This window comes from Bufo bufo, chromosome 6 (genome assembly GCF_905171765.1).
Source record: "Bufo bufo chromosome 6, aBufBuf1.1, whole genome shotgun sequence".
Lineage (NCBI taxonomy): Eukaryota > Metazoa > Chordata > Amphibia > Anura > Bufonidae > Bufo > Bufo bufo.
The window spans coordinates 126,269,660-126,291,131 of NC_053394.1; the positions used below are offsets into that span (position 1 = coordinate 126,269,660).

At 43.3% G+C, this 21,472-nt stretch overlaps 1 protein-coding gene across 7 annotated transcripts in view; it reads left to right on the top strand.

Annotated features, from left to right (window-relative positions):
- PPP3CB (protein phosphatase 3 catalytic subunit beta) overlaps nt 1-6,509 on the top strand; it is an 81,699-nt gene extending 75,190 nt beyond the window's left edge. For 4 of the 7 annotated variants that reach the window (XM_040438772.1, XM_040438776.1, XM_040438773.1 and 1 more), the window contains 2 exons: nt 1,920-1,949; nt 4,751-6,509. In XM_040438772.1, the coding sequence (XP_040294706.1) occupies nt 1,920-1,949; nt 4,751-4,926 (206 nt within the window). In that variant the 3' untranslated portion in view covers nt 4,927-6,509. The remainder of the gene's footprint in view (nt 1-1,919; nt 1,950-4,750) is intronic. The other 3 variants (XM_040438775.1, XM_040438777.1, XM_040438778.1) reach the window with 1 other exon arrangement.
- Nucleotides 6,510-21,472: the final 14,963 nt, after the last annotated feature.

The following is a 21,472-nucleotide window of genomic DNA, read 5'->3' on the forward strand; positions in this document are numbered from 1 at the left end:
TCGCTCGACAGTGGGGCATAGCTTAGGAAGTACCAACAGACGCCAGCATTTTATTGCAAATTAAGCCAACTCCTAGGTAGTGTAAGGTTGGACAAGTGTAGACAAAATACCGGTGTATACTTTAGTCTTTATAGTGAATGAGTATAAAGAGAATACAGTGCTGTTCCTTATATCTGGCATCCAAAACCCCAAACACTGATAATCTAGCATCAAAGAAACAGACGAGGGCAGAATTAAACCTTCACCAGCTTGTTGTATTAGAGATCAGTTTCTGGTGCACAGACAGCTGGAAGGTGCACCAAATGTATTAAGATGCCATCTTACTCCAGTGCCCATATGACATGCCAGTCTAATTAAATCTGCGCCAATGTCTTATTCAAATTGAAGAGACCCTACTGCTGTTGCACCCTTTACGGTGCGGTCACGTGGTACTACTGGCCACTTTCAGACAAGCAACCCCCACTGATGGCAAATGTTCGCCCCAGTTCTTTACCTCAAAGTTGTGCAGTCATGGCTGCTGCTGGTGAGCGTGGCGTGGTCACATGCGACCATACCCTTATATTATTTTTAAAAAATTCAATGATGCACAAGTGTATTTTCCTTATATTTTAAAGCTGTTAGAGCCTTAAAAACTATCTTACCCATATACACAGATGACCCTGTCATGGGTCCGTGTTATATCATATGTGTCACTTAAGTGGCCATTATGCTGTGGTGAAGAATGAGTTGACCTTCTGACACCCCAGTTTTTGGGCCTCTTGACCCCTCTTAAAGAAAAGCACACTGCCATTTTTTTCATTTATTTATTTTTAACATGAGGACGAATGAGATATTTAGTGGACCTGTCTCCTTGTAAAATGCGCATATGCAATCAAGCAGAAAAGTTATGCCCAGTGGCATCTAGTAATGAAAAACTGATCATTCATTAATTACTCAGACCCAATTAACCATTTCTTCTTCCAGAAGCAATGTTTATTTTTTTGCCTTGTTCATTGAACAGTGGTCTGTCCATAATGGAGAACAACCACATGTGACAGTGCAGGCGGTGGCATGTAGCATTCTAGTCCTGTATGTTCTATCCTGTGTTATTTGTTGGCAGGATTACATGTCTGTATGTTGCCAGTCTCCTCTATTACAGCAGCAAATTAAATGTATCCTGCCACCTTTTGATGTAGTCATAATTTACTTTATTTAAAAGTATTTTCCAAGACTTAAATACTGATGACCTTTCCTCAGGATATGTCATCAGTAGGTGGGGTCCGACACCTGGCACCCCTGTCAATCACCTTTTAGAATAGGCATCGCCGTTTCTGTGAGCACCACGGCCTTCTCCGTGCTTACCAAGCACAGTGCCATACATTGTATAGCGGCTGTGCTTGGTATCGCTCTCGGCCCCATTCACTTCAATGGAGCTGAGCTGGTCCTAGGTCAGGTGACTCATGAACATGACATCGCATGGCCTAGGAAAAGCTTGAGCTTAAGCTGCGGCGTTACTTCGAGCACTGTTGCCTTCTGAAACAGCTGATCCACGGGGGTCTCGGGTGTCGGACTTCCACCGACCAAGTCTATTCGTTCATCCCCAATAGTAACCAGTAAAAGAAGCTTCATTTTTTCCCTTAGGTTGTTACCTTTTGTTTCAACATGCCATAGACATTCCTAAATACTCATTTCTTTCACCTAATGGATTAATGTAATGTGCATTTTCCTTTTTCTCATTTTTGCTGTCAAACTGAACATTGCTAACTCTAACCAATTTGCTTTTTGAACTGCTATGTATTAGAAAGTGAATATATGTATGAACCATACTTTGGGGTGGCGGTGTATAACTACAGAATTAGTCATTGCCTTTTTTTTGTTATCGATTTTACACTTCTCATCTTTTTCATTCATTTTGCATGCATCTGCTCACTTCTGTACAGCCACAGTTGAGGCAATTGAGGCTGATAAAGGTATGCTTAGTGTCTTTGCCACCGGCAGAGATTTCTGGGGGTTGGGGAGTCAACTGTTATGTGTGGTTCTGACCCAGTTTTAACTTGCACAACCAGAGATGGATCTCTCTATCGATCCGTCCCCCTTCTTGTGTACCCCAGCGTAGTTACCCGTCTTTTTTTATTTCTTCCTTGTGGCATGGTTTTGTAGAGTAACTTGGGTCTGTTTCTTTTTCTTTGACCCTTTATGTACACCTCACTAGAACTTTTTGTGCATTTGCGTTCTGTGTCGTGTGACGGGAGGAAAGATCTGCTATTTCTAGATCCATTTCTTCTCTTGGTTTAATTTATGCATGACCCACAATCATGGTACAGTCCTCTTTTATGTGGTTGTACAGCTGTTCTGGTGGTGCAAGGTATTATTCTGTAACTTTTTATTTTTATTTTTTTGCACAACTTTTCTGTTTTAGCCTAATGGAAGTAAAAACTGTTGTGAACTCTTAAATCAAGGTTTCAGATGTAAAATGTGAGAAATGTAACTCTTGGAATGAGTCTTGGCCATGCCAGGGTTTTTTGCTATACAAACATAGACCTTCTGGCGGGGACTTCTAGAAAATGGAAGCAGTCGTGCAATATGTGTTATGCTAAAATAAAGCTAATTGAATGGAGCATGGCTGTATTATCGTGGACTAGGTCATAATATCATTAGGGTCCGCTTAAGTTAATTTCACACATGCATCAAAGAAATGATAGTCAATGGGATCCGGCAGGCACGCAGCACTCTCCGGCTATGTCACGTAAAAGAATTCCGGCAGGCTATCTTCTCCTGGAACAACCTTCCTGAGATATTTGGATCTGGCATAGCCGGAGAGTGCTGCGTGCCTGCCGGATCCCCTTGACTATAATTGGGATGCAGCAGAGATCTGGCTGCTCCTCAGCATATGTGCCAGGATTCTGCTGGAGAAACCCGCTGCGTGCAACTATTTTATCCGTCCAAATCCCTGCCACATGACATTATAGTCAAGGGGATCCAGCAGGCACATGGCACTATCCGGCTATACCAGATAAAATAATTCTCACAGGCTGTTCTCTGCTAGAACAGCCTTCCTGAGATCTTTGGATTGTGCCTGCCGGATCCCCTTGACTATAATGGGATGCTCCCCAGCATAAGTGTCAGGATTCGGTTGGAGAAACCTGCTGCGTGCAACAATTTTTTCCGTTCGAATCTGTGCCACATCCCATTATAGTCCGGGTATGCCGAATCCTAAGAACTCCGGCAGGCTTTTCTATGACTACCAAATTCGGAGAACTCTGCCAGCCTGCTGGATTTCTTTGACGCATGTGTGAAAGTAACGTTATACTGCAAGCTGGTATAAGTATGTACAGTGTTCCTTACAGTTAGTTCTATTTAATAAAAAACAAAACTATAATGAAATATGTAACCTTAAATATTTGGATTTTTTTTCTGTTATCATTTCTAGACCAGATACCCTGCCCCCTATTTGAGTTACTTTGTCATGTATGCCCACTTCTGACACCATCCAGAACATTTGCATTCATTTGAAAATGAATGATTTTTGCCGCTCTTTATCATCTACTTTAAAAAAAAAATATGATTTTCTACTCTGGGTTTACTCTCCCTTTGCCCTTCATTTATGCATGTGTTTTACTTTAGAACACAGATATCGAAGTCTACAATCTCACGTAGCATATGAGATATTGTGGAGTCGCCATGGAAATCTGCACCAAACACATGCAGGATTTGGAAGTGGATTTTGCCCTTTGCATTGCCATAGGGTGAAATGTACACCAAGAATCTGCAGCACATATGGGATTGTATAATCCACTGCAGATTTGTTCCTATTTATTCCTATATTTATCACATCATTATAGTCTACACATAACAGTAGAGGCCATATTTACTAGTGATGGTTTCCCAAAATTACTGAGAAAACTAGAACTTGAATTTAATGCACAGGATACAAACACCATTGAGGTGATGCATAACATGAGCGTTATACGAGTGACTGCAGTTGAGTTCACACCTTCCCATTGCACTATAACAGGGATCAGCAACCTCCAGCACTTCAGCTGTTCAGAAACTACCACTCCCACAACCCTCCTTTCACTTCTATAGGAGTTACAAGAAGAGCCGGGTAAGTGTGCATGCTGGGAGTTGTAGTTCCACAGCAGCTGGAGTGCCGAAGGTTGCTGATCCCTGCACTTTAGTAACAGTGTTTGCTGAAGCATGTCGCTGTAACAGTACGGGAGGAATAAAATAAGATGTGAGAGACTGCTCAGTTTGCTTAGGCTACTTTCCCACTAGCGTTTTTTCTGGATCCGGCAGGGTTCAGCAAAAACGCTTCTGTTACTGGTAACACAACCATCTGCATCCGTTATGAACGGATCCGGTTGTAATATCTTTAACATAGCTAGGACGGATCTGTAATGAGCTCTATTGAAAGTCAGTGGGGGACAGATCAGTTTTCTATTGTCAGAGAAAACGGATCCGTGCCCATTGACTTGCCTTGTGGGTAATGACAGATCCATCTTGCTTCACATCCCAGGACGGAAAGCAAACCGCAGCATGCTGCTCTCCGGTATGAGAATGGAACGGAATGCATTTTGGAGCATTCTGTTCTGTTCATTTACGTTTTGTCCCCATTGACAATGAATGGGGACAAAACGGAAGCCTTTTTTTCCGGTATTGGGACCCTATAACGGATCTCAATACTGGGAAATATTAATGCTATTGTGAAAGTAGCCTTACCTAAATTCCGCAGTCATGAATCGAAACTAACTTTTCCTGTTTGCATTTGAAGCAATACGAGGATTCTCTCCACAACATAAAATCTGCAGCTTTGAAGAAGCAAAGGGATTAGACAGGATCAACGAAAGGATGCCTCCCAGGAAAGATGCCAGGCAGCAAGACGGTATTAATTCAGTAAACACAAATGCCAAGGAAAATAACGGGACTGGCAACAACAACGCCCAGTGACTGCTCCATGTCCAGGTTTACTCACACCTTGCCTGAGAAGTCCTAGATTCATGCTTTGTGATAGAACAGCTTCAATAGCCACGGGGCACTAGAAGACCTCCTAAAAGGCCACTCAAAGTCCTGGGCAACGCAGCAGATTCCTGTGTAAACTTCACTCCAAATTAACAGATCCGGACTCGTACACGGGCAAGTCCCGAACCTGCCTGCTGATGGCCTTTGAATCATAGGAAAGCATTGGGCTGTTTTTCATGAAAGCACATCTAGTGTAGCATCTCGCGCTTATCATTGTCGACACTTACGTTTACAAATGGAAATCTGTTTTTGTTCGCTAGCTAGATTTTTTTTTTTTCTTTTTCTTTTCAATCAGTTTAAGTACATCCCTTTAAGACCGCTATTTATTGAAAAAGACATTTGTTTATTAAATGTCTTTAAGAGATTAGACTCGTCTTACATATACCGAGGCTGCGGGAACGCGTTTTGCGAGCCCCCACAAAGCGCAATGCCAAAATAACCGTTGGCTCTCCTTGGCGTGCTGACCTCAGGTGTATTCATTAGATGTCGCTGATTATGTATTATATATTCACTGTATTTTTTAGTTTTAAGGATTCCGGAAAGATTTCTACATAGGAACATTTATTACTTGAACACAGATCAAACAGATATTTAATTTCAATACTTTGTGCCCAAAATTTGTGGAGATTTTTTTTATTTTTTTTTTTATCCCTTTTAAAATATAAAAGAAAAAAAGATTTTCAAAAAGGATTAAAATATATATTAAAAAAAATCATGATTGTTCATTCTAGGGTACTTTTAATTGACAATGTACATTCTGTTAAAGTAAATTTTAATTCATATCAAGTCTGTAAAGCTTGGCATTGTATTTTTGTGTATGCATGTTTTCTTTTTTGCAGATATTTAATATATAAACCTATGATGTACAGGAACTGCATCTATAGGTTACATAGATGTTATTAATACTTTTTAGTTTATTGTGAGTATTAAAGTTGCTTCTCTGGCTGATCACAAGACCGCGTAGCTGCAGGGTTCCTACTCCACTTATTTCTGCACAGACTTTGCGGAGCCTTTGCCGAACATAAGGAAGTTGCTCTGCCCAACCGTTACAGCATTAGTGACTGTAAATCCAAGACTGCATGTTCATTTCTTTTGATATTTGCTGGACTTGCTATGTTTTGAACTCCAACAATTTACAACTTTGTTCCACAAATGAAATGTACTGATTTCCATTGTATTTTTTGGTATATATTTTGACATTTTACCTTTTCATCTTTGCGGCATCACTTGAATCATGAATCCATTAAGGTTACCCGCCCCTCCCCTCTCATTACCATACTCTACAAATTGTACATATTCCTCATCCAGGTCGGAATTTTATGCATGTTCTGAATTATCTAAGAGTTTTATAAACCGTAGCACACAATACATTTTTGTGCATGGGCCGCTGCTCTGAACAGTGTGTCAATTTTTGTATGTTCCTGCCCTTTTGCTTTTTAATATAAGATTCTAGAATAAATTAAAAAAAAAAAAAAATAAAAGAATTTCCCTAATGGCTAAAAAAAAAGAAACGGTTAAAATTGCCACAATACCACGCAACAGAACTGACTGAACGAAGTATAATTTGCCATCAAGAACCTTCTCTAGATGTGTAAGCCCTCTATGGTAAGATGTATGTTTCTTCTATACTGCCAAACTTCTTCCTCTACAATATGCAACCTATTTGCAGGCGATAATGTATGATGTTCTCCCGAAATAAAATGAAAATGTATTTAACAATAAACGATTCTTGCAATTTGTCAGTATAGACGACTTATGGAATCTTTCCTGGGGAACTCTTGCCATAGTAATTGTAGGGAATATGATAAATGGATTCTGCAGTGCTACTATATTGATGACCTATCCTCAGCATAGTTCATCCATATCAGATCAGCAGGGGTCCAACTCCTGTCACCCCAGCAGGTAGCTGTACTTGTGTGAGCGCTGCTTCTGCTTCAAAATTGCTTGCACGCAGTCTTCTTTGGAGCAGTAATGCAGTGTACTTACAACTGCCCAAGTCAATGAGATGAACAGTTGAAATTCCAGTGCACTGCCTCTACAAAGGAAAAGATGTGTTGGTAATTTTGAAGCAGAAGCAGTGATCATCTCTACTTCTTAAAACAGCTGATTGGCAGGGGTGCCCAGAGTCAGACCCATGCTGATATGATATTGACCTATCCAGAGGATGGGTCATCAGTATAGTAGCACTGAACAACCCCTTTAAAGGCATGTCCACAAAAGTTATTCCATAGTGAATTGTTAGCCGGGGTATGTGAGTTAAGAACCTCACCAATACTGAAAGTCGGTGTTGTATAACATGTCAGAATATATGCTATGGCTTGAGACAGTAAGCATTATTTCAGTTTTCTTCCCATAAATCAATGGTACACATGGTGTTTAAAAACTTTGTAATAAATCCTATTACAGAACTAATACCAAACTCCCCTCCTCTCACCTTCTGCACTGTCCGTTCACTGGTAAAATCTGTGACCATGAGGCAGAGAGGAGACAGAATTTTCATCTTTACTTAGGAATGTGGTTATAGTGGTTACCCATAAAAGACTATAGAAAGTTGTAGAGGCAAAGAGACCCTACTGCTGCTTCCTTTGAGTTTTTTTTTTTACTGTTCACTACTGCTGCATATTGTGCTACAGGTATGTTGTCTGTATACGTGAGAGTGCTATGGCAGTTTCTCTCTGTGTGCTTTGTATGTGATACATCATAGCAACTAGTCTCGGCTCATGCTGGAGATGAGCTCATGAAAAACTTCCAGAGATGGAGCCTGCCCAGGGTAAAATTAGGGACTTTAAAGGGACTCTGTCACCACTTTCTAACCCCCCCTTTTAAAAGTATTGTTATCTCCATGGCGCCCCTGTGATTACAAAGGTGTGGTTAGAAGATAAATTCGCCGTCTCCTTTTGATAAAAAGAGCTTTTATCTAACCTGTCAATCTTCTTGATAAGGTGCCCAGGGCGTTTCTGTTGGTCTCAAGCTGCCGCCCGCCGCCGCCGCTGTTGGTGCCCAGCTCCTCCCCTGATGCTTTCAGCGCCGCCTGAATGTAATGAAATACGCCTCCGGCTCTCGCTCAGTGCCCCCTCCTCCTTTTCAAAGATCCCGCGCGTGCGCACAGGCCTGTGCCTGATGCGCCCGTGCGGACATTTACAATCAGCCTCATTGAGCGAAGTGCGCATGTGCGCACTTCGCTCAACCTCCTCATCAGACGAGCACTGCAGCCGGCCGGCTGCAGTGCTCGTCTGATGAGGAGGTTGAGCGAAGTGCGCGCATGCGCACTTCGCTCAATGAGGCTGATTGTAAATGTCCGCACGGGCGCATCAGGCACAGGCCTGTGCGCACGCGCGGGATCTTTGAAAAGGAGGAGGGGGCACTGAGCGAGAGCCGGAGGCGTATTTCATTACATTCAGGCGGCGCTGAAAGCATCAGGGGAGGAGCTGGGCACCAACAGCGGCGGCGGCTTGAGACCAACAGAAACGCCCTGGGCACCTTATCAAGAAGATTGACAGGTTAGATAAAAGCTCTTTTTATCAAAAGGAGACGGCGAATTTATCTTCTAACAACACCTTTGTAATCACAGGGGCGCCATGGAGATAACAATACTTTTAAAAGGGGGGGGTTAGAAAGTGGTGACAGAGTCCCTTTAATGTAGAATAAACGTCATATAATGTTCAGAAATAGCGTTCTATTACATGAATACTGTATACACATGACAGCCTGTTAGGAGAAGTCACCCCACAATAACAGGTATACTTTTCTAGAGATGCCTTGGGAGATTTTTATACAGAATAGAGAGAAAATTGTAATATCTAAAAATGACAGAAATGTAGGTTAAAAGTAGAGATGAGCAAATCTCTGAAAAATTCTATTCGGCCGTTTTTTCTAAACAATTCAATTAGATACAAATTTATTTGCGGCGAATTGCGTTAAACGGCTATTTCCTGGCTGTAGGGAGCCTTTATAGTGGTGTAGAACACTGTGCCTTGCAGTAACACGCATGGGGAGTCTGCTGTGGTAGTGAAACAATACTGTGAGTCAATATGACACGCAGATGACAGGCGTTGCTCTTAGAATCACTGCACACTGCTTATTTCGGCAGTTGCGGGGCCAAAGCTGACCAAATAACTCACTTATGAACTCAGTCTTACAAGGCAATGTTAGCGTCAAGAAGAAGCGCACTCCTTTTACCCCGTCAGCAGCTGATTCCACATAGATGTCTACAGAACATGTTCTATTAAACGCTTATATAAGTAGAGTGGAGAGGGTGTCAGCAGTAAGTTTGTGTCGACGTCTCTGATTATTTTGCCCTTCCTCTGATCCATCAGAACAATAACCCCCAAAAAACAGATCCTGTCTGTGGAGCATCCGCCTTCACTCAGTCAGCATTTGGTCAGTAGTCCATCAGTATTGCTGAAGCCCAAAAAACAGGAGTGGATCCAAAACAGATGACTGATTATTTGCATGTCTTCTGTGTTTTGTACCCACTCCTGCTTTTAGCTACCAAATCATAAGCCAATTCTGATGCAAAATAGGGACTATGTCATGCAGGCTTTACAGCTGTTACATAGACAGGATCCTTTGTACGTCTCATTTTTCCTTCCTTCTGAGAGATCAGAAGAAGGGTCAAATAAATGTCAGCTGCCCGAAAGGCAAAATAGTGGCCCAGTCATGAAGTGGGGAGGGTGGGGACAGCATGAGAAGTCCACAGAGTGGTCCTATAACATAGTGATAAGGTGGAAGCAGCATGAGGAGACCACAGAGTGGCCCAATGACAGTCTGGAGGTGGCAACAACATCAGGAGGAGGTCACAATGGCAGCAGCATGAGGAGACCACAGATAGGCACAATGACAGAGTGTGGAGGCAGCAGCATTAGTAGGAGGCCACAGGGTGGCGGCAGCATCAGATGCTGGCACAATGACAGTGTGGAGGTGGCGGCAGCATCAGAAGGAGGCCACAGGGTAGCACAGTGAGTGTGGAGGTGGCAGCATCATCAGGAGGCCACAGAGTGGCAAGGTGACATAGTGTGGAGGTGGAAGCAGAATCAGGAGACCACAGAGTGGGGAGGTGGGTGTCAATACCAGTACCAGCTGTAGATGGTGGATGAAAGAAGGAGCACATGGCAGCATCAGGATAGTAGCTGAGGCAGGTAGCTAGAAGAAACCGGTCTCTTGTAAAAGTGTTGGTGTGGCACCATGGATGATTTAGTCTGATGCATCAGGCATTGGTGGGTGGCTGGACAAAGGTTAGTCTCCACATTTTGGGTGGACAGGCGAGTTCTTCTTGGGGCAACTATGGTCCCCGCCACACTAAACACCCGCTCTGATGCCACACTACTGGCCGGGCAGGGCAAACTCTGCCACTCGCGGCCACAAATCCAGTTTAGCTGCCCAGTAGTCCAGCGGATCTTCAATGTGGGGTGGCAGGGTGCTGTCCACGTATGCCACCACCTGCTGGTTTAGGTCCTGCTCCAGGTCTAGCTTCTTGCTGGTGAGAAGTTTCTTCACTAGGTGGGTGAAGAAAGCTGCTCATCAGCAACTCGACTCAAGTTGCTGCTGATGGAACTGCTCCTATCCCCCACCCCACCCTGCCACAGCAGCCAAGGCAGAAGAACGTGAGCGAAGAGGGGCCCCCCCCTCCCAGTCAGACCTGCGAGAGGATGGACGCTGGCGCAGACAGGGATCAGCCAACTGACTACATAGGATGTCTCTATAGTAGTTCAGTTTGTTCTCCCTCTCAGCGGGTGTAAAACAAATAAAAAGGCCCCCATTTTTGACCGGTAGCGAGGGTCGAACAAGGTGGAGAGCCAGAAGTCATCCCTCTGCCGAAGGGTGACAGTTCGGCTGTCACTACGCAAGCAAGTGAACATACATCGGACCATTTGTGCAAGTGACTCGGAGGAACTCCCTGCCTCCATCTCCATTGCATACTGCCACGGTGTGTCTGGGTCCCCTGCCTCGTCTTCCTCATCGCCCTGTAGCTCCTCCTCTCCTGTCACTTGTGTATAAAAACCACCCATTTCGCTGCACGTTGCTTGTGCTCCAATGTCCTCCTCCAGTTCATCCCCCACAGGGCTCATGTGGCAGTGAGATCTAGGCGCCACGTCTCCAGTCCCAACCAGCCTGATTTACCAGCATCTTTTCCAGGACATGAAGCAGTGGTATTATGTTGTTCATCCCGTAGTCCTGGTGACTAAAAAAATAACGTGGCCTCCTCAAAGGGCCTTAGCAAATGGCAGGTGTCACGCATGAGCTGTCACTGGCTGACATCAAAGTTAGACAGGGGCGTACTACTGCCCGCTTGGATCATCAAGAAATCGTTTATGGCCTTTCTCTGTTCGCATAGTCGATCCAACATATGGAGGGTGGAAACGTCGCATATCAGCCTATGTTGAGGGATACTGTTTTGCAGTTCGAGGAGGGTGTGCTTTGCTGTGTACGAGTGGCGGAAGTGCATGCAAAGTTTCCTGGCCATTTTTAGGATGTCTTGCAGATAGGTGGAAGACTTCAGGAACCACTTGACAACCAGATTAAACACTATTACCATGCAGGGCGCATGGCTCAGCCCTCCTTGACGCAGCACCGACACCATGTTTTTCCCCGTTGTCGGTCACCATGGTTCTGATTTTGAGTTGTCGCGTAGAAAGACAGGATTCGATTTATTGATGAAGGACACGGATCAGTTCCTACCCTGTGTGATTCTGTTCGCCCAGGCAAACTAGGTGCAGAACAGCGTGACACCGCTGTGCCCTACACATGTGGTATGCTGGAGGGACACTGTGAATTGTCCCTGAAGTGGAGGCTGAGGACACGGTGGGGGATGAGGAGGCAGAGGTAGACATTGTTGCAGAACCAACGGCATGACAATGTGGAGGCAGAAGCAGCGTCACCTGGCCAAGTTGCTGTGCAGGACCCACATTCACCCAGTGGGCCGTAAAGGCTCAAGGACTGGCCCACCTTCTGTTCTACATATGTGTGCAGGGCTGGTACTGCCTTTTTGGCAAATTAATGACGGCTTGGGACTCTCCACCTCAGCTCGGTACAAGCCATCAGTTCTCTGAAAGGTGCAGAGTCCACCACTTGGAAAGGGAGGGACTGCAGCACCAGCAACTTGGCCAGGAGCACATTCAGCTTCTGCACTGTTGGATGAGTGCACACATACTGTTGTCTCTTGGCAATCGCTTTGGTGATTGATTGCTGACGGAATAACTGACGAGGAGCAGGAGCATCAGGACCAGCAGATGTCAAGCACAGACAGCTCCCTTCGGCTGAGGTGGTGGAGCCTTGACTGCCTTAAATCGGGTGTATGCCACTGGGTGATGCAGTGGTTGCTGTAGCAGGCTGGACCACCACATCGTAGCCACGGTTCTCCCAGGCCACTTTATGGTGATGCTGCATCTGTTGACGCAGGGCCGTGGTGCCAACATTGGCACCCTGGCCACGCGTCACATTCTGCCCACAGATTCTACAAATGGCCATGTTCACCTCCGGCGGCTTAACAAAAAACTGCCACACCGCCAAGTAGGTGATTTTACCCCCAACACTCCGCACTGACTGACTGCTACCGCCACTGCTTCCGTGAACCCCTGCAACACTACTTTCCGTGCAGGTAGGCTCCTGCGAAGCAGGTGGTCTACCCCGGGCACGTTTGTCTCCCGACCTCCCACTGCTGACTCCCGGCCACACTAGTGACTTGCTGGCTCTGCCACTGCCTCACGGGCAAGCTGCAACCCTCTTCTCCCTATGATGATGAAGCCCCTAATTCACCCGGCTCCCAAATGCGATCAGCTACATCATAATCATCGAGTACTGTCTGCATGTCACTGATGTCCTCCTCAACGGTCTCTGGGTCAGGAGCCTGACCGTTCCCACGCCACTCTCATCATCACTACTTGCCCGCCTACCGGAGGAAGCAGCGGATGTCTCCTCCACATCTTGGTTGGCCAGGAGCTGCTGGCTGTCCTCTAGTAGCTCGTCCTCGCTGTATAGTGGAGCTGAACCCACAGCATATAATACTTCTCTGGCTGAGGGAACAGAAAAGGACAGAGACAGGTGAGGGCACAGGGCCTGCTCCCAGGCCATGCCAGCTAAGGGTTGTGTCTGACGAAACCACCGACTCTTGGCTGGGGGTGACTGATGTCACTTGGGACGAAGTGGATGACTGCGTCAACCATTCAAGAACCGCTGGGTTGCTGGTCAAGACATGACCACAAGATGACACTGGGAGCTCAGCCCTCTCGCTGCGACCTGTGCCTGCGGCAGAAACATTCAGGCCTCTGCCACTCCCCTGTGCATGGCCTAGCACTTCTCTGTCTGACATACTGTTAGATTAAATAAATAAATAAATAAAAAGGAAATTAAAACACCCCAAAAAAGTCTGTAATTTTCTCACCACCAAACAGCAGCTAATAAGCCCTTTTTTTAACATTAATACACGCCAAAAAGGGCTTTAGAACATATAACTGCACCACTAAGCGGCAAATATATATTTTTTTGCCACTAATACTCGCCAAAAAGGGCTGTAATTTTCTCACTTCACCACACAACGGCAAATACTTTTTTGTGTGCCACTAATACACGTCAAAAAGGGCTTTAGAACATATAACTGCACCGCTGAACGGGAAATAATATATATTTTTTGCAACTAATACATGCCAAAAAGGGCTTTCGAACATATAACTGCACCACTAAACGGCAAAAAATATTATTTTTTTGCCACTAATACTCGCCAAAAAGGGCTGTAATTTTCTCACTGCACCGCACAAGGGCAAATAAGATGTAGACATTTTTCCTTGTAATAAACCCTGTTAATGGCTGTATCAAACAGCACTTGCACCCCAATAACAAGAACTGTTTTCTGGAATTACAGAGCTGTATAATGGCCATTTGGATCCCCAGTCAGTGCAGCAAGGTGTAATAGGATTGTTCCTATTACCCAGGCTGTAAACTCCCCTACTGACCCCTGTTCTGCTTCAATACTGTGGAATGATTCCTCCCTATCCTATCCCTGAACGTCTATACAGCAAAATAAAAGTTTTGAAGTCTTTCCTAGCACTGTCCCTAGCGCATGCTGACATCTCTCCCTGCACTAAGTACACTGAAAAATGGCTGAATCCAAGATGGCTGAGGCTATTTATAGGGCTGTGACATCACAGGGCTGGCTGGCTGCTGATTGGCTGCATGCATGGCATTGTGGGTGATCCCACGTGCAGCAGCCATTTTAGGAAAAAATGTGATTCGTTACCTTTTTAACCGTGAGGAAATTCGGTTTCGGTGCGAATCAAATTTTTCCTGAAATTCGGATCGAATTCCACTTCGTCAACTTCGATAAATTCGGATTGCATTCCACTTCATCAACTTCGATTCGCTCATCTCTAGTTAAGTGTTATCCGAGATTAATCAGACCTCCTTACGTGGCCCACCCACAGTGATGATAACCAGCTGCTGGATTTGGTCTGTGTGCCTCCCGGACTGACATTTTCTCTCCCCTCTGAGCCAATATCTACATGCGTCAACGGGAGAAAGGTAAGCGTAACCATTCGGCCAACCACAGGCTGAAGCAGTTACCTTCTCCCCAATTTAATATAACCAGAATACCCCATTAGGGGATCTGCTGGGTGTCCTGGGCACTCAGCTTTAAACCCTACCTAATCTTTGGTCTTTGCTTTTGATTGACCTCTGCTGATTAACCCCTTAAGGACTCAGGGCGTACCCGTACGTCCTAACTTTAAATGCAGATTCCGGCGCCGCGGGGGTTAATGGGAACGGGATGCTGGCTGAAATCATTCAGCGGGCATCCTGTCAGTCATGTGACCCCCCCCCCCCCCCCCCCATCGGCGATCGCCGCAAACCGCAGGGTCCGTACGGACCGCTGTATGGAAAAAGTTAACAGTAAGAGGGAGCGCCCTCCTCCCATCGGGGGGCTGCAGTGCTTTTGCAGCCCACCAATGGAGAGGGAGAGAGCCCCCCGACAGCCCCGTCCTTACCCTTCCCCGTCTGTGAAGTTCTGACCAGTACTGAGCAGACGGGGAAGGTTCCCATGGCAACAGGACGCCGTCTAAGGCATCCTGCTGTCCATGGTGCTGAACAGATCTGTGCTAAAGGCAGAGATCTGTTCAGACAAAGTGTAAGTAAAATACAGTACAGTACACTATATAATGTACTGTATTATACAGACATCAGACCCACTGGATCTTCAAGAACCAAGTGGGTCTGGGTCAAAAAAAAAGTGAAAAAAAAAGTAAAAATCAAAAAACACATTTATCACTGATTAAAAAAAATTAAAAAAAAATTCCCTAAACATGTTTGGTATCGCCGCGTCCGTAACGACCTGATCTATAAAACGGTCATGTTACTTTCCCCGCACGGTAAACGCCATAAAAATAAAAAAATAAAAACTATTTGGAAATTGAAATTTTGCCCACCTTACTTCCCAAAAAAGGTAATAAAAGTGATCAAAAAAGTTGCATGTACACCAAAACAGTACCAATCAAACCGTCATCTCATCCCGCAAAAATCATACCCTACCCAAGATAATCGCCCCAAAACTGAAAAAACTATGGCTCTCAGACTATGGAAACACTAAAACATGATTTTTTGAATGAAAATGAAATCATTGTGTAAAACTTAAATAAATAAAAAAAGTATACATATTAGGTATCACCGCATCCGTATCGACCGGCTCTATAAAAATATCACATGACCTAACCCCTCAGGTGACCACCGTAAAAAAATGTAAAATAAAAACGGTGCAAAAAAAGAAATTTTTTGTCATCTTACGTCACAAAAAGTGTAATAGCAAGCGATCAAAAAGTCATATGCACCCCAAAATAGTTCCAATCAAACCGTCATCTCATCCCGTAAAAAATGAGACCCTACTTAAGATAATCGCCCAAAAACTGAAAAAACTATGGCTCTTAGACTATGGAGACACTAAAACATTTTTTTTGTTTTAAAAATGAAATCATTGTGTAAAACTTACATAAATAAAAAAAATTGTATACATATTAGGTATCGCCGCGTCCGTGACAACCTGCTCTATAAAATTACCACATAATCTAACCTGTCAGATGAATGTTGTAAATAACAAAAAAAAAAAACGTGCCAAAAAATCTATTTCTTGTTACCTTGCCGCACAAAAAAGTGTAATATAGAGCAACCAAAAATCATATGTACCCTAAACTAGTACCAACAAGTTTCTACTCTGGGGGTGCATCAGGGGGGCTTCAAATGGGACATGGTGTCAAAAAAACCAGTCCAGCTTGAAAAGGCCCTAACCAGGTCAAAGGCAAAATGGTATCACTTAGGAGATAGAGCCGGAGCTATGCTAGCCCGCAGGCTGAAAAAAAGGGAAGTAGCCTCCCGTATAGACTCAATGAAGCAAAATAATGGAAAGATGACTACACACCCGATTGATATTGCGGATGCGTTTGCGGATTACTATAGTTCCCTTTATAATTTGAAAAATGACGATGGCACCCCACAACCTACCTCACATACCATACAGAATTTCTTAAAATCAGTATCTCTCCCAAGTATTGCCTCCCAAGATTTGGAATTACTCAATGCCCCCTTTTCAGAACGAGAAGTAGATATAGCTATTAAATCATTAAAACTGCACAAAGCTCCAGGCCCAGATGGCTTTTCGGGGGACTATTATAAATCCTTTAAAGTAAACTTGTTACCATACATTACGCGGCTTTTTAATACATTTCTGCTTCCGGGTGCTATACCCAAAGAGATGTTATGTGCTATTATCACAACAATCCCTAAACCAGGGAAACCTCATGATACTCCAGCAAATTTCCGACCCATATCTTTATTAAATAATGACTTAAAATTATTCTCTAAACTACTGGCCCTAAGGTTACAGCCCCTTCTTCCTAAATTAGTGTCCACTGACCAAGTTGGTTTCATCCCTGGCCGCCAATGTAGGGATGGAACTCGTAGAGTAATTGATCTGCTCCAAATAGCGGATTCCTCCAGTGCACCCACAATATTTATATCGCTTGACGCTGAAAAAGCTTTCGATAGGGTGCACTGGGGGTTTCTGACGGAGGTGTTAAATCATTTTGGGTTCCGGGGACCTATTCTATCGGCTATCTTAAATCTATATTCTCTGCCATCAGCTCGAGTTTTAGCATCTGGCTTTTATTCCAAAAGCTTTGATATAACGAACGGTACCAGACAAGGCTGCCCGTTGTCACCGTTGGTTTTTGCGCTAGTGATGGAGCCCCTGGCAGAAAGAATCCGCTTGGACCCAGGTATTTTAGGTATACATGTGGGTAATGCATCACACAAAATAGGATTATACGCAGATGATGTCCTGTTATCACTCACGAACCCAGAGATATCTCTCCTAAACGTTATGGAAGTCTTAAATGAATATGCTCAAGCCTCCTTCTATAAACTTAATGTTACAAAATCGCATATTCTCCCATTTGCGATCCAAGAACCCCTCAAAAGGGAAATTCTGGCGAGGGCTCCATTTCAGTGGGCAGAGGATGGCATAGTTTACCTGGGCATACTATTAACACCTCGTATACAAAATTTGGTGAGAAGCAATCTCGACTCCCTGAGAAAAGAATTACTAACAGACTATGCCGAGTATTCTAAACTGTTTATGTCATGGCTGGCCAGAATTAATGCGGTCAAAATGATGATTCTTCCTAAGATCCTCTATAAACTTAGATGTATTCCTCTTATCATTCCACAAAAAATATTAAAAATATTGCAGTCGGACCTTATAAAATTTATATGGGGTAACAAAGCACCTAGGGTGGACCGTCGAGCCCTATACCCAAAACTGAGAGAAGGGGGCCTTGGAGTCCCGGACCTCATTCGTTATTATAAGGCGAACCTCATTGAGCAGACTAAAGAGTGGTGGGCGCCTTCCTCGCTACAGAGATGGCATGAATTAGAATCCACCTACACAAAACTGGGTTCTCTCCCAGGCTTTCTTGCCGCCCTTTCCCTAGAAGCGCCTAAATCTACACCCCCTCTCTTGACTATGCAAGCGGCAGTTTGGACCTGGTCCAATTATATAGAGAAAGGGTTGCTTTTCACACCTAAGAGATCTGAGATCCCACTGGTTGCGCTTACATATGGGGTCCCTGATCTCTCCTTAGATAAATGGGAGAAGGCAGGTATCACACGTCTGGATCAGTTGTATGAAGGTGATACTATGAAAACATTTGAGACCTTATATCAGAATTATGGTATACCTAACACTTGTTTTTATCAGTACCTACAAGTTAGGCATATGCTGCACAGAACGAGACTTCCCACTATTTCAATGAATGAAACGACCCCTTTTGGTAAATACTTTACTGGTACGACAGGTCAGGGGAAAGGCCTTGCTACTGCATATCATGCACTTGACCCTACTTTAGAAACAAAGCTTAACTTTATGGTGAAATGGGAAGAAGAATTTGAAAGCTCTTGGTCGGTCGGGGAGTGGAGGGATGCTTTCCACTGGACGATAGCTACTGCCAAATGTATTAATCACATTGAACAAAATAGGAAAATACAACTTAGATGGTACTTGACGCCGGCCCGCATAGCACACATGGATCCTGAATATAGTTCAAACTGCTGGAGGAATTGTGGGGAAAAGGGAAGCTTATCACATATGTGGTGGTCATGCCCTATTATTCTCCCTTTTTGGAGGAAGATTTTTGACCTTATCTCGACAGTGGCGGGCTTCCAGATCCCCCTCGACCCTCCATTAGCTGTGTTATCCATCGGAATAGGAGATTTACCTCACTCCCATAGACCGGTTATCATGGGCATTCTCTCAGCTGCAAGGAAGCTTATTGCAACCTCATGGAAGCTGCCCATTACTCCTCAGGTGCCTGATGTGATCTCACTAGTTAACCAGTATATGCAACATGAATATATATATGCAGATTCTTACTCTGAACGCTTAAGGGCTCACAAAAGATGGGAATTGTGGAGCTCATGCCCGTTTGCAGTTAAGATTCACTCTGTAGCTCTGTAGGGACTAATACTGTGGTATACATACATGGCGGGAGAGGACGGTGGATGGATTACGGTATAGGGTAAGCATATATAGCGGTACACTAAAGTATAGAATAAAATATATCTTAGAAATGGATCACAAGTTCTGGATTCAATCTATTAGTCTTGTTCTTGAATTGACTATGTTACAATTTGTTGTATATGTCATCAATATGCTTAACATATATTAAGTGATAGTTGCTGGATTATACAAGTGACATTTATTAGCTGGTATTCTTTTGTTGGCTTAAATATGTAACATCACAATATAAATGTCAAAGTTGTACTTGCAAATCTTAACATTGTTCTGGCTTATGCAAATGACATATTTACTGTCTGATTTTCTTATGTTGAAAAATCAATAAAAATTGAAAGTTTAAAAAAAAAAAAACCAGTCCAGCAAAATCTGCCTTCCAAAAACCGTGTGGCATTCCTTTCCTTCTGCACCCTGCCGCGTGCCCGTACAGCGGTTTACGACCACATATGGGGTGTTTCTGTAAACTACAGAATCAGGGCCATAAATAATGAGTTTTGTTTGGCTGTTAACCCTTGCTTTGTAACTGGAAAAAAAATATTAAAATGGAAAATCTGCCAAAAAAGTGAAATTTTGAAATTGTATCTCTATTTTCCATTAAATCTTGTGCAACACCTAAAGGGTTAACAAAGGTTGTAAAATCAGTTTTGAATACCTTGAGGGGTGTAGTTTCTTAGATGGGGTCACTTTTATGGAGTTTCTGCTCTAGGGGTGCATCAGGGGGGCTTCAAATGGGACATGGTGTCAAAAAACCAGTCCAGCAAAATCTGGCTTCCAAAAACCATACAGCGCACCTTTCACTCTACGCCCTGCTGTGTGGCCGTACAGCAGTTTACGGCCACATATGGGGTGTTTCTGTAAACTACAGAATCAGGGCCATAAATAATGAGTTTTGTTTGGCTGTTAACCCTTGCTTTGTAACTGGAAAAAAAATATTAAAATGGAAAATCTGCCAAAAAAGTGAAATTTTGAAATTGTATCTCTATTTTCCATTAAATCTTGTGCAACACCTAAAGGGTTAACAAAGTTTGTAAAATCAGTTTTAAATACCTTGAGGGGTGTAGTTTCTTAGATGGGGTCACTTTTATGGAGTTTCTACTCTAGGGGTGCATCGGGGGGGCTTCAAATGGGACATGGTGTCAAAAAACCAGTCCAGCAAAATCTGGCTTCCAAAAACCATACGGCGCACCTTTCCCTCTACGCCCTACTGTGTGCCCGTACAGTAGTTTACGGCCACATATGGGGTGTTTCTGTAAACAGCAGAGTCAGGGCAATAAAGATACAGTCTTGTTTGGCTGTTAACCCTTGCTTTGTTAGTGGAAAAAATGGGTTAAAATGGAAAATTAGGCAAAAAAATGAAATTCTCAAATTTTGTGCAACACCTAAAGGGTTAACGAAGTTTGTAAAATCAGTTTTGAATACCTTGAGGGGTGTAGTTTATAGAATGGGGTCATTTTTGGGCGGTTTCTATTATGTAAGCCTCTCAAAGTGACTTCAGACCTGTAGTGCTCCCTAAAAATTGGGTTTTTGTAAATTTCTGAAAAATTTCAAGATTTGCTTCTAAACTTCTAAGCCTTGTAACATCCCCAAAAAATAAAATATCATTCCCAAAATGCTACAAACATGAAGTAGACATATGGGAAATGTAAAGTCATCACAATTTTTGGGGGTATTACTATGTATTACAGAAGTAGAGAAACTGAAACTTTGAAATTTGCAAATTTTTTTAAACAATTGGTAAATATGGTATGTTTTTATGTAAAAAAAATAACTTTTTTGATCCAATTTTAGCAGTGTCATGAAGTACAATATGTGACGAAAAAACAATCTCAGAACGGCCTGGGTAAGTCAAAGCGTTTTAACCCCTTCAGGACCGGGCTCATTTTCACCTTAAGGACCAGGCCATTTTTTGGAAATCTGACCAGTGTCACTTTAAGTGCTAATAACTTTAAAACGCTTTGACTTATCCAGGCCATTCTGAGATTGTTTTTTCGTCACATATTGTACTTCATGACACTGGTAAAATGAAGTCAAAAAAATTATTTTTTTTGCACAAAAAAATACCTAATTTACCAAAAATTTGGAAAAATTTGCAAATTTCAAAGTTTCAGTTTCTCTACTTCTGTAATACATAGTAATACCCCAAAAAATTGTGATGACTTTACATTCCCCATATGTCTACTTCATGCTTGAATTGTTTTGGGAATGATATTTTATTTTTTGGGGATGTTATAAGGCCTAGAAGTTTAGAAGCAAATCTTGAAATTTTTCCGAAATTTACAAAAACTCAATTTTTAGGGACCAGTTCAGGTCTGAAGTCACTTTGCGAGGCTTACATAATAGAAACCACCCAAAAATGACCCCATCTAAGAAACTACACCCCTCAAGGTATTCAAAACTGATTTTGCATACATTGTTAACCCTTTAGGTGTT